The sequence below is a fragment of the Chiroxiphia lanceolata genome, chromosome 4 (genome assembly GCF_009829145.1).
Source record: "Chiroxiphia lanceolata isolate bChiLan1 chromosome 4, bChiLan1.pri, whole genome shotgun sequence".
Lineage (NCBI taxonomy): Eukaryota > Metazoa > Chordata > Aves > Passeriformes > Pipridae > Chiroxiphia > Chiroxiphia lanceolata.
The window spans coordinates 75,625,166-75,649,962 of record NC_045640.1 but is presented as its reverse complement, the minus strand read 5'-3'; the positions used below and the strand labels follow the sequence as shown (position 1 = coordinate 75,649,962).

General features: G+C 50.4%; 1 protein-coding gene and 1 long non-coding RNA gene across 3 annotated transcripts in view; both read left to right on the top strand.

Annotated features, from left to right (window-relative positions):
- ANTXR2 (ANTXR cell adhesion molecule 2) overlaps window positions 1–15,330 on the top strand; it is an 82,014-nt gene extending 66,684 nt beyond the window's left edge. Inside the window, exon 17 of one of the 2 annotated variants that reach the window (XM_032685583.1) lies at window positions 13,509–15,330. In XM_032685583.1, coding sequence (XP_032541474.1) covers window positions 13,509–13,547 — 39 coding nt within the window. In that variant the 3' untranslated portion in view covers window positions 13,548–15,330. Of the gene's footprint in view, window positions 1–11,074; window positions 11,141–13,508 lie in introns of those variants that run through there. The other variant, XM_032685582.1, reaches the window with a different exon arrangement.
- Window positions 1,531–4,957, top strand: LOC116785743. Its single transcript, XR_004356695.1, has 3 exons — window positions 1,531–1,801; window positions 3,821–3,888; window positions 4,002–4,957. It is a non-coding gene; the product is annotated as an uncharacterized LOC116785743 (long non-coding RNA).
- Window positions 15,331–24,797: the final 9,467 nt, after the last annotated feature.

Genomic DNA, 24,797 nt, shown 5'->3' with positions numbered 1-24,797 from the left:
GGTTGTACTAAGCTCTCCTAAAATACCGTGTGCTGCCATCAGCAAAGTGTAAATCCCTCCTTTTAGCAGTGGAGGGATTTTTGTTTGCTCTTATTTCCACGTTACCCATTCCTTTTGCCTCAGCCAGCCTGTCCACAGGCCGCAGCTCTGCAGAAGTGCAAGCTGGCTCTCTGTGGGGAGACCCTGGCTGAGCTCATGGCTCCTCTGCAGGGTGGAAGCTTGCCTTTCACCTGCTGTTCCATGGCACCCGTGGCAGGGGAATGGCCATCCCTGCCAGTTTCCCTGGTCAGCAGGGGAATGCACTTCCACTGGGAAAGCTGCTACGGCAGGGCTGGCGGGCTGAGGCTTTCCAAGGGCTTCAGGGGTTGGGAAGCGTTTCAGGGGGACCTGGGGACTCTTTGTGCTTCTGTGAATCTCCCGCTCAATGTTTACATGTTGACATTTTCTACTTAAGGGGCCTTTTGGCATCTTTGGCATTAATTTATAATGCTGTGGTAGTGGGGCTGGAGCATTGCAGGGGCAGCCTTTACTTTAGAAAGACTTTGCTCAGACTGGAGTCAGTGCAGAGGCTGATCACATTCCAGCTGCTCCTGCTGGCTTTTGGTTTCTTGGATTTTTAAATTTTTTTCTGATTGTTTGGCTAGATTCTGCAAGTATATCTCCTCACTGTATTTCCCAGTATCTTTACATATCACACATTCTAATGGAGTGTTACATGATACTGGCAGGATTCTGTGCACCTCCCTGTGTGAACTGAGCCCCAGGAAAAAAGGGCTTGAATTTGTGTACTTGTTTGCCAGATGTACTTCACAGACTCTGAAACTTCCCTTGGTTCGTGCAAAGGTGTTTTACACAAGCAAAGTGGGGCTTAAAAGGGCCATTTATATCAGCAAGGCCTTGCACAGGCAAAGGACAGACCAGCTGGATTAAATTCTATTACAGCTGGTACAAGGCCCCTTACAACATGCCTGGGTCATTTAAAAATTTTAGAAATCATTTAGCTTCAATCAGCCCTTCACTAACTGCAGTTAAATGCATGTAGCCATTTGAGGACAGTTCACAAAGCTATTTTTACTCATTTAACTACACCTGTTTGAAAATATAATTTGAAATATGCAACTAATTACAATAATTGCACCTATGATTCATTTTTGCCAGAGAATTTTTGTTTAGAAGTTTCTAATTCACCAGTGCAGGCTTTAGTTCTGTTTTGGTTTCAACTCCAAGGAGCTGACATCTCCATCAGTGAGAGGATTTAGGAAAGGCACCGTTCTACCCACGTTATAATTAAATTCAGGTTCAGTCCGTGTGGCTGCAGCTTTGGAAGATAATTGTGCACACCTCATTGCTTTTTACTCCTGAATGTTGCTGTGGTCATTTACCAGGTAATTCCGGAGACAAGGTCTGAATTACCCGTGATTTCATAAAGTTTAAAACATCCACACCTAGCATGAGGATGCCGGGGCATCGCCTCCCCCGTCCCAGACAGTGAATCCAGCACTCATGGAAAAGCCCCAAACCCGGGGGAGCAGGTCCCCGGGCAGCGCATGGCTCAGTTCTGTGTACAACAAACATGGCGTCGCCATGGCAACCGCCCCGAAATTCGGTTTTATATAGCAGTGACAAACCCCGCCGCCTTTCCCAAAGTCACCATTTAGCACTGCATTCTCACACCTCACCTCCATGTAACCATTCCGTGCCATTTCCGTGCTCTCACACAGGGATCTGTGTGGGGGCTGTTCCTTTCCTCTGACCAGTCAAACTAATCTGTACCTCCTGCCTCAAGCTTGGAACACACTAGGTGGGATAATTCTGATCTCTTTCAAATCCCTTAGATCTCTTGTCCCCTCCTCCTGCTCACGTTGCCAAGCGTCTCCTCAGGCAGGAGGCAGGAGCCAGCCTGGAGTGAGGCTCCCAGTGGCAGTGTGTGGGGTCTGCTGTGCCCACACACCTGGCCAGCTGGGCCGGGGCTCTCTAGCAGAGCTCAGCTCACCAGGTGAGGGGGTAAAGCTCCTTTGGGGAAGGACAGCTCTGGCCCAGTGCAGGCAGGGATTCTGGGAGCAGCCTCGACCCTGCTCCAGGCTCTGGGAATGCCCTTGAGCACACTGCTCCTGGTAGCGCTGTCCCCCAGCCCAGGCAGATATGAAATAGTGGGAAGCATGTTCCTTCACGTTTCAGCATTGCAGGATGGATCCCTGTCCTGCCATGGCAGGCCCCTGCTGGGCAGTGCCCCCCTGGCAGGTCAATGCCCCCCTGGCAGGGCAATGCCCCCCTGGCAGGGCAATGCACCCCTGGCAGTGCCATGCCCGAGTGTGTGCCCACCCCAGCCAAGCCTTCCATGCTTCCACAGTGAGGAGCAAACCCCATGTAACCCCAGCTGCGAGGGGAGGGACCTAAACATGCCACATGCTGCTCCTTTTCCACTTGCATCAGTGCAGCTTTTCAGGAGGGGCCACTTAAAGTATTACCCAAGTATTCAAGACCAATTCCTAAATTAAGTGCACGGGCTTCCTTAATTCCAAAGCTCACAACTTCCATTACCACCTCTACCAGGCCATGTGCAGCCTTGGCCAGCTTTATCCATGCCCTAAACAAGAACCAGATGTTCCCTCTCTCCATAGCTCCTCTCATTTATTCCCCGTTCTGAGATTGCCCTCAAGTGTGCTGCTCCCCGCCTGGTAAAAATCTACAGAAACCCAGAAGCTTTGGATAATGAAGAAAACATATTTTTGTGGTGTGGGCAATTTTTTTTTCAGTCTGCTGCTAGTTTTTAAATATAAAGTATAGCATATGTTTAACACAGAACATATGGAAAGAAAGAAAAAGCAAATCTTGAATTCCAAGTATCATATTCTTAGTGGAAAAGACTCTACAGTGTGAAAGTGGTCATTCAGAATGAAACAAACACCCCCCCCCCCTTATTATATATAAATATTTATAAACCTAATTGTGAGTAGGAGAGTTTGCTCAGTCTGGGCAGTGTCCAGGCACACACACACAGGTGAGTCCTCCTTTGAGAGGGACGTGTTTGAGCACCAAGGGTGCTCAGCTCAGGGCACTGCTCAGCCCCTCTGCCAGGAGCTCCTGTGCTCCTTCCCTGATGTAGGTTAGGTTGGGTAAGGCACATTATTTTTCTTGACAGACTGACACTGCACCGATTTAATTAATTTTTAAGTCAGATAGTTCACTTCTAAATTCTTAGCAGACAGTTCTGTTCAGTGTAAGAACTCTTCCATTTGTATTTTTGTCTGCTCTTGTATTTTGTACCTGCCTGCGTAGGACACGTCGATCCAAACTGTCAGCTGAGAGTACACACAAACCTTTTTCTTGGGTTCAAGGGAACTGGTCTTAAACCACAAATACAGTAAAGTGAGCTTTTAGTTCACAATCTCTTACATCCTCAGACCCCACTGGGACCTCAGAGCAGTTCGGTTCTTGGCGCAGGAACGGCCGCAAACGCGCCCCTCTCCCTTTAGTGACGGGGAGAATCCCGGAGAGGCTGTGTCACACCCAAGGTTTTCCAGCAGGTTTTACTCAAATAGAAGGCAAATGGGTAACCCAGCACGGCCACCCTGCATCCCTCCTGCCTCCAGTGCTCACAGACCCTCAGTGCTCTCTGACAGCCCATGGCACTGCTCGGGCCCCGCCCGGCCATAGTGGAATCACGGGACAGTGCAAAGCCCAGCGCTGACCCCAAACTGTTCCCAGACTGCAGCCAATGCTTCTCTCGAGTCCTGGCAGTTTGTCTCTCCTCCAGAACACAAGGATGGGGAGTGCTGATTTGAATGCCACAACAGGTATTTATTTCTCTCTTATTTAGAGAGAAAGTTCCAGAAAGGACTCGGCAGGTCTCCTCAGCAGCAGCAGCAGGGAGGGACCCCAGTGCAGGTTGGTGCTCCCCTGTGCCATCAGTGCCAGCAGCACACAGGCAGCTCCAGGTGCCATCCTTACTGACTCTGCCTCCTTTCCCCTTTTTCTGTTCCCTCTCCTTTTGTGTGCAGTCCTAGATAGCTGCCAGTCACTTGGCCGGGCTGGCTCACAGAAGGTGCAGGAGGCACAGATGGCACTAATGCATAAATGTGATCTAGCAAAGGGATGCCAACACCAACCCCCAACAGGTTCCAAGGAACTGCAGTGCACTTACAGGGATACGAGGGTTGGCAAGGTGAAAGCTGAGATTTGCAGGAGCTCACTATTCCCAAATCAACAACAGAATCCTACAACAAATGAGCAGATTTATTTATTAACTTAGAAAATGCACGTAATGGCACGATCTCTGGGCATGTGTGTAACAAAGCCTCTCCAAACCCCCCACTCGTTATATAAATTATACTGAGCAAAGGAAAGAAGGGAGAAGGGGAAAGGTGGGAACTGAAAACAAGGACAAACTGAGGAGCATGTACCCACTCCTGGGTTTTAGGGGAGAGGTCCTAAAGAGAAATATGGGCAGCACAGAGGGGTTGGCAGTCAAAGGATCTGGACAGTGTCTAGAAGCGATGGAGCAAACCCCATAAACACCCTGTCCAGAGCACACTAACATCCCAACAAACACGCGTTTTTAGTAGTAGCTGGCAATGGACACTTAGGAAAAATGCACAGGGAAGGGAGTAAACGCAGTGTGACTGTGTCCCCCATGGGACACCTCTCCCGCCTGCCAGAGAACAGGAGCATTCCCACAGGCACACTGGTAACACTGACTTCCAGTGAGCCCAAGGCAGGAATGGAGGGCACCCCAGTGCACACATCTGGAGGCTGCCAGCACAGTGTGTGACAGGCCAGCTGCTGGGGGGCCCAGAAGGAGCCCCTGATGGACACCACACTGTCACCATACAGATCTCAGTACCGTGAGCCTTACACAGCTGACCGGAATTACTCCCAATTTTCCACAAGGCACATGAGAGCAGAAGCAGAGCCTAAAAATTAACAGCTGGTAACTGTTAGTGACCGTGGTACCAGCAGGGGAATTGTAGCAAATGCCCTGGTAGTAGGAAATCAGGGACTACTACTGGGGGGTGGGATGTCCAAATATCTGGAAAGTTTGGATTACTAATCCCTTGGCATTCCACACACAGTCTAACAATGTGCTGAGGGGTCTGTGTGCAGGAAGGAGAGTTTACTCTCCTTCCAGGGGAAGGTGAGTGCCAGGGGAGCCGACATGGCTGAGGGGTGGGGAACACCCTGGCACCCACGTCCTTCCTGGGCCCACGCTATGTGTCACCAGTGCTGAATTACCCTGGCCACCGGACACAGCTGGGTCACAGTGGCATCTAGAGGGCTGCCACGTGCAGTGTGTGTGCAAAGCAGGGGTCCTGCTGGGCTCTCCTACCGTCTGCAGAGCCAGAGCCAGCTCCAGCTCCAGCCAAGTGGGCACAACCCCAGAGAGCTGCACCTTCCCACCATGCCGTAGCCTTGCTAGTCTTTCTCCTAAGAGACCCATTAAAACTTAAAACCCTGCCTTAGTGCTTCACACAGATTCACATTTTTCTGCAGAACTTACAAAGTGGATTTTTTGTCAGTAATAATTGCGTGACACTTATTTTAAAATAATTTCCATAGCGTCCCGAATGCCACAGAACGGGGGTGCCCTCTCTTCTTACAAGCCATTGCCATAAGCCAGTCAGATGCCGTATGATCCACAGCCCAGGATTTGGCCGTGTCATTCCTCTGTTACGGGCTCAGAACGTGACCCTGAATGATTTACAGACTTGATGCTGTAGAGCACGTGGGTCTTAAATCTCTGAGCCATCTGAAGAGGATGATGTCTCTTCAGAAAGGCTGAGTTTAGAGAGGTACATCAGGAAAAGGACATTGGGAAGTATTCCTAAAGGAAGGGGATTTTAGGAGAGGCTTGAGTTGGGGTCATGATAGAAGTTTGAGGAGAACGGTTCCTCTTGTCAGTTCTGGTTTATATGTTGCTACCCCTGATTTCAGAGAGGGTTTAATTCCATTATTCTCATGGTAGGTGCACAGAAGGGAGGAATGAACAATAGGATGTTTGACTTGTGCTTTAGAGGTTGCTATCCCTAGTAACTGTGTATTTCTGATATTTTTTGCCTTTTTAGATGAAAAAAGCACCAAAGCACCAGGTTTGGATGGTTTCTGGTTTTAATGGGCTTAAAATTGGGCTCTTTTTCTGACTCTACAGGGCTTGAAGTGTGATGCATCTATAGTAGCAGATTATGCATTTTTTTTTCTCCCTAAAAAAGACATAGAGGACTCAAGGTGTCATTTAGGATGCTGACACAAGGACACTTCTTGGCACTAGAGATCAGGTCTGCTGTCAGTCTGGCTGGAGTTCCCCATAACATAAATGAGATCCCCCCATTCATGGCAGGATTCATCCCAGAAAGTTTTGGAAGAGCTCAAAGAGTCTTCTCTGAGACATATCTCAGAGAAAACCTCTCTCCTGTCCCTTCTCCCTCTGCTGCAGCGATGCATATATGGTGCAGGAATGAGGGAAGGGCTCTTGGAGCTTCACCTGGAAGTGAGGGTCACAATCCCACCCCTCTGGTTTCCCACAGGAGGAGGGAGCTGTCCCAGGGACAGCTCTGTGTGTCACTCTGGGATGGCAGGAGATGTGTCCTGGTTTTGGTGCCACGTGAGCGAGCGGGTGAGTGCCCACGCTGGGCAAGGTGTGCACTGGGACGGCGCCAGGACACAGAGCACCTTCCCTCTGGCAGTTGAACGGGCTCAGTCTGCCTTCCAAGGAGTAATGAGAGCTCCAGGAGAAGAGCCCTCCATTGGCAGGCTGCAAAGGGAAATGAGAACGTGTCCTTCAGGAAAGAGGGGTCAGACCTTGCCAGGCTGGGGGTACTTCCAGGGAGGCTGGGAATGTGCCGGGAATGAGGGAGGCTCACTGCCAAGGGTCAGGGAGAGTGTGCAGGGCCCCCGCTCCAAAGGATCTCTGCTAGAAAAACGGGGACTCTCCAGGCCATTTCCACATCCTTTCCTTTTGCATAAGCAATGCTTGCCTTGCATGAGGAAAACAACAAACTCCTGCCCTCTAGAGACAGGAGACCTCCAGCTCTGCTGAATAAAATATCTGCCACAACCTCCTTTTGAAGCAGATGCTACCAACGCAGCCAGTTTTATCCTCCCCCAAGGCCCACTGGCCGGCTCAGCAGCTCGACGCTCTCTCCTCCCAGCCCTGGAAGGCCGGCTCGCAGGAGAGGCAGCCTGTCACAACCACTATGGGTCAAGGCAGGAGTTTATTTGGAGAACTGCTGAATAAAGCAGTCACAGAAAACTTGGCAAAGGAAAGAAATCCCTCCCTCTGCACTCCCCAAACCCATCAGGGCAGGACGGCAAATGCCCACGCCAGCCCAGTGCTCGTTCTGTCCCTTCCCTGGCTGCCCGCAGCCTGTGCCGTCACCGCCTGGTCCACCACCGGGTGCTGGGCCCCAGGACACAGGAGGAGTGCAGGTGGATCTCCTGGGGTGCCACAGAAGCCCTGCACCCAGGTCCCACAGGGCTATAGCACTGGTGACATGCACTCCTGAGGTGTGGTGTGCTGGAGCAACTGTGCCGACACGTCCACATGCCCAGTTCCAAAGTAAGTGCTGTTAGTGTGTGGAAAGCTTGCTCTAAGGGCATTTCCTCACAGCTGCCAGCCAATACCCCTGACTCCCCCGGCAGCAGCTCCATCCATGCATTGGGTTCGATACCCCAGCTGCCAACAGCACTATTTCTCACACACATGCCTGCCCTGCACCCCTCAGTGTTTGCTCCAAACACACACCTAAATCACAGGCACTGAAAGAAACATCTTTCAGCTACCTCTTTGGAACCTGTCCCTGGCAGGATTGGTTTCTCAGCCCGTGCTCCAAAATACAGTGTTTATCAGCTGCAGAAAGACAAGAACTATCTTTTAAAACAACTTAATCCTGTCCTCCGTTTCCTGCCCTTTACTGCCTGCAGCTAAAGCAGGCCCAAGGGGTGGAAAGTGGTTGTGAGGTACCTGTAACTGTGCTGGCACCTTGTCCTCACAGCAGCCTTTTTTTTGAGGTTCCTTGTGAAACCACAGTTCCTGGACCCCAGGCTCTGTGACCTTTGGAGGTCTGTCCAATTGCTGGGAAAGATCGTGAGGTTCACACGCACACGCTAAGGAGGCTACATCACACAAATATGAGGAAAATACACAAATTATATGCCTTTCCACTTCAGCTGCTGATAAAAATTGTTAAAGGGGAAAAAAAAATCCTTATTAGGGTCCAAGTAGCACCCCTCACCTGTATTTTGTTCCTTTTGATGATGTGGTTATTTTAGGAGGCCTTTTAGCCCACCCTGCTGTGTTCTTGGGGCTCAGAGCTCACCTCAGCTCTGTCAGGGGTGTTTCAGCCAGCAGTTTAGGAATTCTCGGGAAAAGCCTCCTCTGGCAGCCCCAGGAATGATGCTGGTATCTGCAGCAGTAATACCAGTTCAGGATCACTCCTCTAAGGGATCATTGCTGATTTACTGTGTGACAAACAGCCCTTCCAGCAGCATGCAGTGCTGTAAGGCAGCTGTCCAGGCACTAAATCCCTACTCCTGCAGTGTGGCTCAGGGTTGCCCAGTGGGAGCTCTCCAGGTGCCACCTGCAGTGCTGCAGGATGGCAGCACTGGGCAGGGGGTGAGCACCAAGCGAGGGCTTCTGCTGTGGGTGGGAACAGGGGACAACTGCCAGTGGATTTGCCTGGTATCCAGTAAATGTGCTGGTGGCAGCACACCTAGGCTGTGTCAGCAGGGTGAAAAGGCAGTTCCAAATGCTCACAATACTCTGAGCTCCCCAGGTCTCTGGGACGAGAGATTACTGAATCCTGGGGGACAAAGAGGAAGTGGGAGAGAGATGCCAGCTTAAATCCCTGATGGCTGCTCAGAGCTGCACAGGACAGGGTGGGTTAGCAGCCCCTCTCCAAAGTAAACACAGGAATAGCTCGTTTTAAAAATATATATATAGTTCCCTTCAGCTGTACACTCCAGCCTGTCAGTGGGTATTTATGGGGTCAGGGAGCGTTGTAACAGTGAAATACATCCTGAGCAGAGGAGCCAGGGAAGGAGCACTTGGATTTAATGCCAGAGGAATTTTAATGCCCAGGAGATGGGCAAGGTGACAGCGGCTTCAGGTAATGCTGCTTCTGCCACCTATGGTGTGGGGAGGTCACTGAGGGCCCTGTTGGGCAGCAGGGTCGTGCCCCTCGGCACAGGCTGTCTGGTTCCACTCTCACCGCCCAAGGCAAGTGCCAGGATTTATCTGGTAAGGAAACAGGACTCTGAGGCTGGTGCTGCCAGGCACTGGCACCAGTGCCCAGCTGGAATCCCTCCTGGCTTTACTCCTTCAGAATTCCCTTTTATCGTCAACAGTGCACACAAGTGTGCAGGTCCAGAGCACATCTGTTATCCCAGTGAGCTCTGTGCTGGGAGGTAAGGATTCTGAAGAGGTCTGGACAGGATGGAACAGCCTGTTCCCTTGCATTAGGAGAGAGGAAGAGGTGCACACAGGTGTCCTTACTGCAAGGCCTACAGGGAGGAGGGTGAGGGCCCACAGAAACAACACTGCTGAACACCTGTCTCAGAAGGGACATTATTCCGAAGTCCTCTCCTTCCTCACAGCTCTGTGGGCACTGATCACAGAGCTCACATGTGCCAGATCAATGCCAAATCCCAAAAGGGCACATGCTCTCCATGGGACGCTCGGCAGAGGGAGGAGCACACAAGTCTCAGCAATGGGCAGTGAGGGATCTCAGTTCTCCAAGGTTGGAAGGAGCCAAGGTTTTAGACCATCAGATATTACAGGGGGTAACAACAACTGTTCTGACAGAACACCACTGGTCCTCTGGGAAAAGCAGTTGTTCTTAGTCCTGAGCCGGATGCTGAACACCTCAGCAGTGCCCAAGGGAACCTTTTCTCATGGATACTACTACGCAGCACGTTATAGGAATCCACACACAAGGACAAGCACCTGAGACCAGGTGGAGCAGCTCAGCCTGGATGCTGGCTATGGTCACATCTCATCCCAGATCCAGCCTGCTTTGCCTGCCCTTGCTGAGTTCCTGAGGAATACTAAAGGGGTGTGCAGGGCAGCCTGGTTGGGCAGGAGGCAGGCTGGGCTCCAGAGGAGCCTGTGCCGTGTCCCCATGCCCACTGGGATCGTGGGACAGTGACACAGGGCTGCTCACACACACACAGACACCCCAAGGCGCTCGTCACGCCTGCCTCTGAGCTCCAGGCTCAGAGCAGACACCATCCCAAAGGGATCCCTCCTGCCCCATGTGCTTCCAACACTGCTCCACGGAGCTGTATAGGATCAGAGAGTGACACACAGCTGCTCCTGCAGCCACCTCTTGGTGCCTATCATTTTGGGCATTGCCAGCTGAGGCTCTAACCTGGGGTGGGGTGTGAGCACCCACTCCCTGAGATCCTGTGCCCTACGAGGACTCTGCCTTGCTCATCCCATAGCTTAGATTCAGAAAAAAACAGTTTTAAGGAATGGCTTTGATGTAATATGAAAGAATTCCTTCTTAGGTAAAACCCCCTTGCCAGCCATAGATCTCTTTCCTCTTTTACTTTGTTAAACACCTGCCACATTCTGACCCTGCAGCACCTGTGGTGCATCTGTGAGCGTTTTAAGGGTGGATTTTTTCCTACTAGATCTGGTGCATGGAGACAGCTCTCATATTCCCTACAAAGATCACAGAATGCCTGCATAACTCATTTTTTAATTACTCGAGTCCTAAACCACTAATTTAGTGCAATTTCATACTGACTACATGTTGGTATTGTTAAGGTTTATGATCCAGTGATTTACAAGGCATGGTACGTCTGAACTCAAATTGGTTGGATTGATGGTTTAATTGAGCACAGGGACACGAGTGTAACAGTAACCACCACACTGGGGGATCATGGCAGTCCCACTAGCATGGGAATTGGTTACACGAAAACACAGGTTTTAATTGTAAAGGCCAAAACCACACTGATTAAACTATTGTTTGGTAAATAGTGCTTCCACTTAATAAATAGTTCTGTCTCTAAAGATCAGATTAATCAGAAGAAAAAATTAATATTCTGTTTCTAAAAGCTGGTCTCAATGATGACACAGATACTGCTGCATGGGTGGTTTTGGATGCCTTTAGAGGAAGGACTTACATGAGTAGCAGTTTTTTCTCCACACCAGCTTGCAGAAAACAGTGATGCTGGTCACATCACACCTAGCCCGTGTTTCTAATAAAACCTGCAGTTCATGATGATCTGGAGTGATAAATCCCTAACAAGTGAACACCAGTCTTTTCTCTCCTGCTGGCCTCAGTTTGTCTATCTAGAATGCACATGGTTGAAATTCCCACAAACTGACTGAGTATTTGTTATTACCTGTTACTGACACTGATAGTGTTTGGGGATCTGTTATTTCTTAGGGCTTTGAGGTTCCCCAGCTCAGGGTGTTTTCCCTGCCTCTTACACAATTAGGGATCTGCCTGACCACATTCCTTCTTTCTCTCCTCCCTTCCCCATGAGTCCTGGAGTAAGGAGGCTGGGGGCAGAGACATGGGGAATGAGTGGGGAACCAGAACAGGCATTGTTCATTTAAGGCTCTCCTCTCTCTCCCTCTGCCTGGAACTCGTTCTGGCAGGGAAAACCCTCCAAGCCAGCCCAAACTTCATCTAAATTCATGCACTGGTAATTGTCTTTAAAGAGCAGTGAGAAAGCTACAGACAACAGTAGAAATATTGCATGGCTGGGTAAATTGCAATATTAATTACATCACTGAGAACTACTGCAATTCCCCATTCCCTGCTTCCTGCTGATGTTTTGCAGTCTTGTTTTGCTGTTGTGGCATTACCTTGGCTGTGAACACCTTGCTGTCAGTGGCTTTTTGACATCAGCTCTGTCATCACGAGTGCTTGAATTCACAGCATTTCAGGACTTTAAGGTCCAGAAATACTTTGCTTCTACCACAGAATTCATTTGATATGCTTATTTAAAAAACCCAACCCAATAATCATCAGAAGAAGCCCATGGAAAGGCACATAAAGATGCCAGGCCTATTATCCTTTGCCTTTAAAGGAATCTCTTTGCGCTCCTGGTTGATCAACAACTCCCTGACACGAGGTTGTGGCCAGGGGGGAGTCGGGCTCCCAGGGAACAAACTACAGGACAAGAGGAAATGGCCTCACGCTGTGCCAGGGGAGGTTCAGGTTGGATACTAGAACAGTGTATTCATGGAAAGGGGGTCAGACCCCCGTGGTGGAGTCCCCATCCCTGGAGGGTTTTAAAAGTCATGTGGGTGTGGCTCTTGGGGACATGGTTTAGTGGTGGCCTTGGCAGTGCTGGGGGAATGGCTGAACTAGGTGACCTTGGAGGACTTTCCCAACCTAAAGGATTCCCTGATTTTTCTCCATGCACCTCTTCTGCATTTACAACACAGACAGCGGCAGCCAGAAGTTCTTACAATTCCTGTCCCTGTTCATCCACCAGTTTTATATTCCTTAAACAGAAACACAACCATTAGGAAAGCATCAGGAAACCCCTTGATGTCCCATGTGTACCAGTGGAGACCTGCTGGAGTCATGCCAGATACCTGTGTGCTGTCACCCTCCTTGTTACCCAGTAAAATTGTTGATCAAACTAAATAAATGAAAGGAATATGAAGCCCGGCCCAGAATTTCCCAGGTTTCAGAAGAAAGCAGCAATTTTCCCCCAGCCATACATCTTTGAGCAGAAATAAGGATTCAGAGCACAAGCACTGCTGCCTGCTCCAAACTCAGCACCGTCACAGGGCACCATCCTTGACACATGCCCATGACAAAAGGGAAGGGATCGCTGCTGTGCCAGGGACCTGCTGTGTGGGAGCACATCCTACTCCAATGCTCCATGATCCATTGGGAGTTTGGGCATTTAAGGAAGCTCCAAATGGATAAAAAGGGCTCATGACTTAGGCTAGTGAATTTGTTTCATTCAGCAACACCAAAAGCTGTCAGGATTCACCTGGGCCCCTTGATGGGCAAATGGTATCTGCTCAGGTATGGCATGAGAAACCCCTTTTCCTTCTGTGCACAGAGATTTACAGCCCTTAAGGACAGAGTTTACAGATGCAGAGCTGGGGCTATTGCTAATAAAATGCAGTTTCAGATCATCAGCAGCTCCACTAACTAACAGTCACATCTATCCATGCTCACCGTGTGAGGACCTGGCTCGGGGGGCATCCGGGGGGCAGAATTGGCCTCCCCCATGCTCTTCCCTTCCCACGGTCAGATGGGTTTGGGTTTGCTCAGTGCAGTTACCCAGAATTTGTGAATTATGCTCACAGAAGACATGGGAGTGTCAAAATGTGTCGCCCATGTCCTCGCATTTGCCTACAGCTGCATTTGTAAGGCAAATGTGGTGCCTCACTCTGGATAATTTCCATTAATTCTTAAAAGGTTTTCATGGGCTTGTTATTTTCTCAAACATCTGAATTTCAATTACAGCCTCCTCCTAGCATGCAGCAGCCTCACTGTGTGTGCTACTCTGCCAGTAACAGCTTCTCTCTTCCCCAGGGCCGCTGTATCAACTTCACCCGAGTTCCCTCTCAGTAGAGGAGGAGAAGCGGATACCGGGAGGAGAGACAGCCACATTGCCACTGTCCTACCCAGCCGAGAGAACCGAGCCCTTCCTCGCATCCCTTGGACCATCATCCAGCCCGAGCTCCGCAGGTTCCTGCATCCCTGCTCCGGCTCCTGCGTGCCGCCCGCACGCTGGTGCTCTGCCGGGCAGTGCTGCCCGCGTGTGCCTCGCTCCGTGCAACACCAAAGGACAGCGCAGACACCAAAGATGAGAATGCTTTTCTATTTTTGTTATTTGCTGTTTTTTTAAGGATTACAGATTCTCAGGACGCAATGTGCTTGTAGCGGAAACGCAGCGTTCCTCAGCTGCGGCGGAGGCACGTGGTATTTACACAGGGACTACTCGCCACAGGCGCAGGATAACAATTCCCACCAGGCTAAGCAGGCGCAGAGCCGAGTGCCTCAGAGCCATGTCAGATCCCCAACCCTCGCCAGCTCCTCCGTCGTGCCTTACGGGAACCTTCTGACTGGAAATCTTGTCACTCTAACACTGAAAAGTGCACACGCATGACAAAATGTAGACAGGATGCCTCGAGGTATCGGTGGCGAGCAAGACTTTGCCCTTTAGTTTTTGAAGACACCTTTCTCTCATTATGCACCCGGGACAGGAAGGAATTACTAGAGCGTTATTCCACGGGAAGACAGCCTGTAAGTAGAGATCTGGAGCTGAGTTGGAGGGACTGATGCTTCAAGACCTTGACACTGTGGCTGGTGGTTTTTTCCCCTTTCCTGCATTCACAGTTCAGTAGCGCATAAAACATCATCATCTATAAACATACCTAGCAGTCGTAGGCTTGTGTATTTTTTTTAGATTAAAAAAAGCAGTAGCCACTAAGCTGCTATCTCAGGGTTTTTTCCCCCCGCAAATCTCCAAGGGCTTTTCAGCGTCACAAGCCAGCAACTCTCTTTGCATGAGAATTTCAAAGTTTAATTAATATAATTAAAGGCAACAGCAAGCAGCAGCCTGTGAAGATTTTGCTCATCTTTTTTATGCCTTTTGACATTGAATGACCTATTACTGTATGTGTGTTCCTCGGCGGTGAAGGGGGTGCCGAGCACTGGGTACGATTCCGCAGTGGGAAAGACCTCCTTCCATCAATTTGGAAATTAAATTTATGGGAGCGCCGGCCATCACAAAACATCGACAATGTATGTATTATAATTTTTTAGAAAAACCAGTGTCGTGTCACGTCGACGATGCCAAATTATGTTAGCGTGAGCGGAAACACTGTGGGGGAGGAAGGAGGGAGCAGCTGAAGAAAAAGGCTCAAATGATCCAGTCACTTTCGATACTGTACTTCAGAGGCAGAATGGATATTCGAGTCGAAACCTGACAAAGCGCGCCTGCTTTGATGGGAACTGGTATAGACAATGACCAGTGGCTGGGTCAGTGGGATGTCTCTCTGCGAGCAGGGAGGCTTATCAAATGACACTAAAAATAAGTTCAACAACCATCATGTTGGAGGGGAAAAGGCGAACATTTCACATTTGGTGGGCATGAGTGTGCGCAAGATGGAAAGAGCAATGCGGAGCATCCTGGGCTAATTATCTCCTTTGTGCTCTTCATTGGAATCGCAAGGGACAGAAATAATTCTCTTGGTCCATATCCAAATCCGTGGCACTGCCCAAAGAAGCCTTTACGTATATGCACTTGCTTACATCTTCTGCTTGAGTTTATTTATGTCACTGGTAGCCTCATCAGCAACAACCATGTCTGCACATTAGACTATAAATAAAATTATTATCTGAGTTTCAATCATTATTTCCTTCTTCTCCTCCCCTGTAACCTCCTGGGTTTGCGCAGCTCAGACCTTCATTTTCCAGCTACACAGTCACCCACGGTACCAGACTCCAGAGGCTGCCCCCAGCCCCTGGCCCCGTGTGGCATGGTGGGAAAGCCGCCACGGCCGCACCCAGGTATCTCGACTGCCCCCAGCCATGGAGACCCTGTCGGACACCGACTCATGCCGTACGGGGCATCAGCCACGCAACCAGAACCACTGAGTGCCCGCAGGGACGCCCTGGCACTGCCGTACCTTGTGGAACTGCAGCTTGGGTGCCACTGGCCCTGGGCTGGGGACACTTGAGCCCACAGCTCCCAACCACCAAGCCCTTGGCCTAGTTGGAGCCCCTGATTAAACCTCTGTGCGCTGTCCAGCCTAAGGCAACGCTAGGCAGGTGTGGCAGGACACAGGTGAGGTCCTGCACTGCTCCCCACGGTGCTGAAGTGCTACAGGCAGAAGCGCAGAGCTCAGCAGATACCGAGTTAAGACACTCAGCTCCCTCTTCCTTATCCTCCATTTTCCATGTACACACGACACATTCCAAGGTACTGCTGGAGCGTCCGCTCGCATTCTGAGCTGCATTGGTAACAGAACATGCAGATGAAGAGGGTTTTTTCCCTCATGTATCTGCTGCCTCTCAAAAAATATTTTTAACCAACATAGCCACAGAAATAGAAATCCACTCATCATCTTTTGTCCTCTCTGTCTATTCATGTTCATCCAAAACTGTGGAATGAGCAGTTCTTCACAGAATGGCTGATACCAAGCAGAATGGGATTTCGGGTCTCTACGTGGATTTTCCCTTTTAATTGGCATAGTATCACAGCACATTGCACTTGGCATTTCACAGCAGATAATACCTGAGAGTTTCCTTATTACGCAGTGTGGAATAACCGTCACAAATAATTTGGGGGGCAAGAGGCGAAGGGTGATAATTAATTATACTTTAAAATCCACTGATTAAATGACACAAGTGAGACTTCCTTAGCAGGAGGGCTCAGAATGCCTGAGAACCGCGAGTGGGAGGTTTACCAGAGTATGTTCCTTGCACACTATCAAAGCTTGGTATCTCCTTACGAACAGACCATGTCTCAGTAGCACTGTTGGCACCACTTTTAGGCTGCATGAGAACAGAAACAGTGTCTTGCAAAAGTAGACGGGCCTGGGAGCAAACCAGCCAATGTTCTACCCAGGGCACGTATGAACCCACTGGCCAACAGACCACACATCTCTCCACCTACCAGAGCATCACCAGCAAGGACAGCAAGTGGGTGAGATACTTTTTTCCCTGAGGAGTCATGTACAAAAAGCCCAGCAATGCCACCAGGCAGCCCTGAGGGCATCCTCTCACCAACGATGCAAGGCAGGACTCATGGGAACAACAAGATCCTCAATACAGCAAGGCTGGGTTTGTTTTATATATTTTGATAATAGCAGAAATTACTTGGCTGCAGTTAGTAAGAAATAAAAATGAATTTTTCCACGTTCCCTTTCAGGTTTTTGATTAAACAAGAACTACAGCACATTAGGCATGAATGTGCCGGGTACAACCGGAGAGCTGGGTCAGGCTGATCCCAGGGGAAATGCAAGGGAATTCCTAATCCCAACGCAGGCTCACCCTGAGCCATAGGCACTGCAGGACAGCCTGGGCTGGCCAGTATAAATTCTGGTTGGGATTTTTCCTGCAGGAAATGACTGTGCTACATATGTCTTCTTCTGATTGTCCCTAATGCAACACTACAACTCTGCACTTCACACCCTGCAGTTCATTTTACACACTGTTCACTCGCCCTCATCCCACAGGAGTGCTCCCACACATGGGTGCAGCCCCACTCCTGGGGGTGCTGGGGCTGGGGTTTAAGGGCAAAGAAAAGGTTATCTTTGACCTCTCACAGTACACGGCACCTCATGCAGGTCATGTTCGCATCCCTTTCCTGGGATTCTGACAGACTCCCAGGACTCAGATACCTGGCCTCTGCAAAACCCTGTTGACACCTTTAATGTACCCCCTTCCAGTTCAAATCAAGCTGATATAGTCCAGCAAAAAAAAAAAAAAAAAAGGTGGCAGTTCTAATTAGGGGAGGTTTTAGGTTTTTCCCCTGCACAAGGTAAAGGACTTGGGAATTCTGTGTTCTGTCATTTTAGACCAAACCTCCCTTTCCAGCACTTTTATTGGTCACAATTCAGGCTGCACGGAAGGGTGAACAAAACCAGTGCTATCAATGACGGTTTTTTCCAGGTGGGAAAAACCCCCATTTGATCCCACATCATGGACTGCTGCCTCCTGACTACAGAAGCCCTGCTCTGCTGCAGGACAGGACTTTTTCCCAGTTCACTGGGAAGCAGCGAAGGTGCCATCCCCACCCGCCTTCAGAGTTCATCTCAGGGAACTACTCCCTTGCCAGAGGAGCCGCTGAGGGGAATTCTAGAAGCTCAGCTGTGCAGTACTGGGAGGCAGGACCTAGCTCTGACCCCCCCACCCAGCCATCTAAAATCCACCCCCTCAGCAGGATGGGCACAGGTAACCAGGTCACCTACTGCGGATGCCAAGCTCAGTTGTAGCCAGAACAGTGTCCCAGACCTGACTGCCGAAGAGGTGGGTTTGGCTGTTGTCCCAAGCCAAGAGCCAGGGCTCCGGCCCACAGAGCCGCCCCTGACCAGGACACTAAGCACACGGCCTCAGGTGGCCAAAGAGCTGGCACAGAGCTCCCAGGAACAGGCAGAGCAGGGAAAATGTGCTGAGCAGGGACTTCAGAGGTCGCAGCGGCACATTTGCTAATGAGCAGCTTCCGAGTACCTCTTGTGCCATTCCAAAATTAATGTCACCATTTCTAGGGAGGGCTTTATTAGACCTGGCATGTACTATTTTATTTCACAAATCTGTTTTGCATTGGCTCAATTAAAATTGTTATATATTTTTGGGTCCTGTGTAGGTGCCATCTGTTTAACAGCGCAAGTGGGTCCTGTGATGCACTTGTAAATTTTGTGCTGCAATAATTTTTTTAATATAATGAAGGATTTTAGATATAAGAAGCTGCCTTTACTTAGTGATTTTTTTGTTTCTGGCAGTGAACTTGAAACGGTTCTTCCTGTGTTACAAGGATGGCTCTGCAGCCTATGGAAATTTATTTCCATGTTTGCACCAAAATCGTATTATTTAATTCACACTTATTTTTTCCATTTGCTCGTTCTGCCTGATTTTGTAAATGAGCTTATTTTCTCAAACTGGAAATCAAAGGCATGCTCAGCTGGGGCCTGTGGCTGCTGCCTTCTGGGGAGCTCTGGGATGTGCCGGGAGGGCACAGGGGCCCACCACAACAAACCACACCAACATCTCTGCAGTGGGTCTGGGAACGAATGCACCTTTGGAGGCAAAAATCCCCTCTGTATAGCTGGATGTGCTTTACAGCAGAACCAAATCCAGGACAAATCTCCTGGGTAACAGAACTAAAACACGGTATTATACTTTGGAGGTTTTTAGCAAAACTCTTAGGTCTGCTCTGATGTCACCAGCACTGAAATGCTGTTCCTGACTCACAGTGAATTACAGCAAAACCCCAAGCCCAACCCTGTTGGTTGGATTTCCTTTAAAAACACCATTTCACATTCTGTTCAATTCTCTAATACACTGTTGGAGAAAAGCATCTGCAGTGCATCAATCCTGCAGTGTTTGTGGGGTTTCCAGGTGTGCTCCACAGCCAGTAGAGGGGTCCCAGATCTCAGCATCCAGATGCTGTAAGTGGAACTGCCTTGTTCTGTGTGGTGGATCAGGCAGTACCCAAAATTGTCCAGCTCCCTGCAGCACTGCTCAGCAGGACAGTTAGGAAAACCTGTTCCCAACATCACACTGCTTCTAAGCTGCCTTCAGGGACATGGATGTACCCAGAGCACAATTCCTGTGCATTTCAGGATGTCACACAAAACCCAGCCACAGAGAGATTCCTCCGTGACCACCCCACTTGCTTTAGCAGTGACACAAGTCGCACCTTGGCCCCGACAGCTGCCCAAGCCCCAGCGACGCCCTCACTGCCCTGGACAGTCTCCTGGGGGCACAGGGAGACCCAACTGCTCTGACTGTGGCGCTGGAGCAAGAATTTACCCAGGATTAACCACAGCACAGAACCCGCCTGCTTGAGACCCCACCACGGCGGCACAGACTGCAGTGGCCCCAGAGCCTTCCCTCTTTCCCAAGGCCTCTCCAGCTATCCACGCACTGTGTGGATCCTCAGGACAGCTGCTGGGGCATTGCCAGCCCAGGGATGGATGGTGCCTATTGACAGAGCTGCGAGACACTGATTCAATTATGAGCGTTGACCAACCTGTGTGGGGAACACTAATTGCAGTGCCCAAGTGATGGGTTCAGCACTGCCTTGTTGGAATGGGGAGGTTGGGCTCCAGGATGCTTCATCTCCCTTTATCTGATTAGGCAAATTAGGAAACAACAGTGTGAAATGCATTATTGTACTAATCTGATGTCCAAAATGTGAATCTCATTAGAGCTCTGGCCTCAATGCTTTTTATGTGGTTTCTCTGTAAGCTGAGGAAGAGCAAGTAGGCCAGAAATAGATATTTTTCAAATTACATTGGAATTGCCCAGTAATAAATATCATATTCTGTACAGGCTTTGGTCCCTGGAACAGCTCCTCATAAAAAGCATCTCTAAGCTTCTGGATAAATCCAGTAGAACACGAGCTAGGAATGGAGGAAACACAGCAGGGAGAGGAGGCTGGAGCAGAGAGGGCGATCCACTGACCCCAGTTCACTTAGAGCTCTGTGGGGTGAGACCCTGGGAGTGAGGACACTGTGCCTCTCCAAAGGGATGCTCCATGGTCCAGAGAGGGGTTCTGCAAAACTTATCATGGCAAGGGCGCAAGCTGTGGTGATGTGGGGAGAAGGAGGGACAAAGCAGGACGGAAGTAAGGGTGGGATGAGCCTGGGGACAGCCAGAGCAGTGCTGAAAGGAGAACTGGCTCTGGAGGGCTCTGCTCAGCTCAGCCCAGGCCAGGACTCCCTGTGGAAAACCCTCATGACACCAGGCCCTTCTAGGCAAGGCTGGAATCCAAGGTCACTCTGTAAGCCCAGGGAAGAATAAACATACGGTATAAAAGTAAAACAACACGACATTTCACTGCAAAGGGCTCTCTGAGAAAAGCTAGTTCAAGTATCAGTTGGTAAAGGGTCACTTCACAATACAGCCCTTCCAAATTGCAGCTCCAACTCGGAATTCATTATCCTTTCACTGTCTTGGGTTTTCTTTTCTTCTTTGCTTCACATTAAATGCAGCTGAAATTATTTTAAAGCAATGATCTTGAACATCATGTCCTTCAGCTGGCCCTGAAAATCCATTTTCTATGGAAAGCCTCCTTTCTTCTCCAAGATTTCTGGGAGTGCATAAAGCTCATCAAGGCTCTGGTTCTCTAGGGGTGTCAGATGCTCGGATAATACCCAGGTGTCTGCCTGCTGGACCAGCTCCAAGGTACTTTATTAGCATGAAGAGGCCAATTTGGAAGCAGTTTAACTCCTTCCGTTCCCAGGGCCCAGCACATGTCCTGCAGAGGCAGCAGGACACCAGGTCATGCTGTGTGCATGGGTGCAAATACAGACTCCATGTCACCACCACCCACTGCCCCATCCCAGGGAAGAAACACCTGAGACATCTTGTCATCACGGCTGCAAAGATCCCCCAGTGATGTCCCATCCATATGAAAACAGAGCAGTTGCACAGACAGCTGAAGAGCACAGCTCCACTGCACACCTGGGGCTCAGCTGTCCCCCAGACTGCCTTAGAAAATCCCAGCAGATTTTCCCAGAGCCATGCCCTCCCTCACACCAGCGGCAGCACGAGGGGACACAGCGTGGTGCCCATTTGCCAGGTGGGAAGTGCCCGAGGTGTGACATGTGCCTTGGTGTTCCGGGGGCAGGCAGGGACCCCCCGAGATGCCCCTGTCACTGGGCAGGGCCTTGGCTGTGCCAGGGCAGCCCAGTAGGACGAGGGGGACGCCCCTGATCCATCCAAGTACACACACCATTGGCAACAAAGAATGGAGCATGCGAAGATCCTGTCAACACACACTTAAAATAAGAACTGTGAGCAGATGCCCTTGGCTTTCCAGCAACTGCAGGAAACTTCAGCTCCTGGCTTGGAGCTCCAGCAACTTCCCTCAACAATGGCAGACCCACGAGGGGCTGCTGGTGCCTACCAGGACACTGCACCCTGCCCCATCTCGCTGCTGTGATCACACGCTCTGGATCCCAGCTTTTTAACGTATTTTCGTTAGTTTCCAGCACGCAAAATTGGGCTATGCAAAAGAAAGACAGAAAACCTACAATCTCCAGCCTTAAAAAAATCAGTTCCCACTTTAAAAGCAAAGCAGTCTTTTAAACTGCACAGTGTGTTGCTTCAAAGGTGCGGCAAAGAGCTAAAAATCTGAGCCACCAAGATACATAAGATTTGAACAAATACAATCCCAAAGGCTCTGTTTAAAGTTTTAAAAACCCAAGGTTTAAGCTATTTGTGAGCTGTTTGAGGCCCTTTCTTGGATTAAAGAGGCGAAAGTTTCCTTGAAGTCTAGGGGATTCCAGGTGGAATTCAGCAGCAGGAGAAGGGTGGCACATGGAGCCAGCCGTGTTCTCCTTCTCCATGCTGTTGAACAGGTCACGGGAAAGGACACGTGCACCTCCCCTCGGAGATGATCTCTGCCTCAGATGTCACTGCCATGTCTACGCAACCAAAGAAAACATTCAGTGTTGCCAAAGCATTACACAGTGTGGGGAGGCTGGGAGAGAGCGAGGTTCCTGTAGCTGGGCTCTCAAACACACTGAGGAAACATGAATTTTGGGAAGAGTGAAAGGAAGTTCAAGCCCTCTGTGGAATGGGGCTCCAGAGCCCACAGCAGCTGAGAGGGGAGGAGAGAACAGCCATCAGCTCTGCATCCCAGTTGAAGGGAAAAGCAGCGTCACTGGTCAGAGCCACAAAGAGAAATCAAGAGCCAAAGGAAAGCTCTGCCAATGCTGCTGCAGCGTTTTACCCAACACAGCTCCTTCCATCCCCTTGTCCTCCTGCTCCCCATGACGCCCCAGTTCTGAAGCAGATGTCTCCTGGGGACGTGGGCTGAGCCCAGGGATGGCCCCAGCCCTTCCAGAAGGGTCGTCGTGTGGGCTGGCGCAGCTTGAACCGCTTGCAGCTTTATCTCCCTGCCAGGACAGGACTGCATGGAGGGTTCCTTAACCAAGACCTGGAAACCTCTCAGGTGAGTTGCCCCAACAAAGCCAATGCTGAGTACATTGATGCTGGGAGGTGTTTTCTGCACCCTCACAGAACATCCAGACACTGTGCCAGGACACCTGCTGCCACCACTGAACAAGGTCAGGCTCCTTCTCCCAGAGCAACCCAAACTGCACTTCCATCCTCTCTTAAGGAATGAACCTGTGCCACTGGTAGACACCCCAGCTAGAGGAACTTCTTCACCCATACAGAGGTGATGAGGACTTTTCCAAGCAGCTGATGTGGCACTCGCTGTATCCAGGGTGACTGATGGCACCAGCTGCCTGCCTTCCCCTCCAGCTCTACACACACCCCACAGGGTCAGTTTAAGTGACAAAATCTTTGCAGGACCAATGAGACTCCCCTGTTATTTCTATTTGTTTCCCGTTAGGCAGCGGTTTCTTCCAGCAGCTGAAGTTGAAACAGGACTGGCTTCAAAGGTAAACATTTCTCACAGCTTTCTCATCAACTATATTGAATACAGTCATAAAAAAAAGCCCACAATATTTTCTGTATTTGCTAAAGGATGACGTCCCTCCTTGCCTTCAGTGTGTGCCAGATTACTCATAAACCTGGACCATATGCCACCACAATTTACTGATGGGCCCAAGCTGTTTTGGTAGATACAAAATCCGAGGGGATTAGGGAGACTCGATCCGCGCTGAAAACAGAGCAGCAGCGGTGGGGCAGCTGCTCTCCTTGCTCAGCCTCAATTTAGGTCAGTGGCCAACAGCCCCACACCAGGCCGGGGAGCCAGGGTGTGGGGGCACACGCAGAGGGGATCTGCGTGTGGTGCCTGCTCCTGTCAGGGTGCTCACCCTTCCGTGGGACTTGGCACCCAGGCCATGCCGTGGAGAGGGCCGGGAGCAGGGGAGACCACCTGGTATCTGGAGCCAGGCTGCCAGGCCCAGTGAGGAGCCCTCAGCTCAAAGCCAAGGAGGAGATGCCTCCCCCCATGCCATGGTGCCCCCCTGCCTGGCTGTGCACCTCGGGGTGTGGCTCCAGCAGAGCTCCCTGGTGCAGACCCCGCTGGGGCCTGTCGGGAAGGCAGCTGGTGACAGGCAGGTCACCACAGCTGTTGTTCGTGTCCCCAGCCCAGAGAGGGGTCTGCTCATGGGGAGAAGGGAGAGCCCAGCTAGAAGCACTGCCTGCACTGGAAGTCTCTCCTGGTTGGGGATTATCCAGCCCGGAGGTGCCTGCAGCCAGCCCACCCATGGCCCCCAGTCCAGTACCTTGGCTGCTTCCTCAAGAGGTTGAACTTGCACGGAGCATGGAATGACATAATGGACCTTCTGACTCGAGCAAAGCCTATTTAACACCTGGCAGGACAAACAATGCAGCTGCAGCAAGCAGCAATTTCTTCAACAGTTTACTAAGAGCACTGGAATCTCTTTCCCCTCCACCTTATCTTTATTTTGCTCTTTTCCTTAGTAAAAGCACAAGTACCTCCATCACCTTGAACAAAGCCACTGCTCATCACCAGGGGAATTCCAAAGGACTGCAGAGAGCAGGACAGGGAATGGGGACCAGAGCAGCCAAGCACCCCACACTGCTCTACACAGAAGGGAAGCACTCCAGACCATGGCTGCTCTTCGTGGAATATCAAACCACAGTCATGGGAATCTTATCTCCAGAAAAAGAGAATCCTCTGTGTGTAATTTGGGGCTGTAACTTCTCATCACTTAGAAGACACGCATGATCAACACGACCCGACTGGATTTCCAGCTGCCAGAGCTTCCTTCCACACAGCATGTTGTACCCCTGCAAGGAGCAGCTACTCTGAGAGATTGCACTGCTCTGCACCATTACCGTACGTTAGAGCGGCCATTGTAAGTTTAAAGTAAGAGTTCATGATTTTAACTTCCCATGTCTCACTTGGACAGTTCAAACGCACCAAAACCCTACAGTGCTGTATCTGCCAGGTCCCAGAGGGGTGACAGTGCCGACAACAAGAATCTGGCTCGGGTACTCTGTGCCCAGGTCCATGGGGAGGGTGAGGCCACTGGTTGCCAACTCCAGCTGCGGGTCTTCCCTCGTGGGGACATCCCTTTGTGCCTGCAGGGCTCTGTGCCCCTGAGCCTGGAGCACCCAGTGACAGCTGCCAGGAGGCTGGGCACAAGTGTCTACTGGAAGGGTATGGATGAGCCTTTTTGCGTTTTGTACAGATTTGTCCTC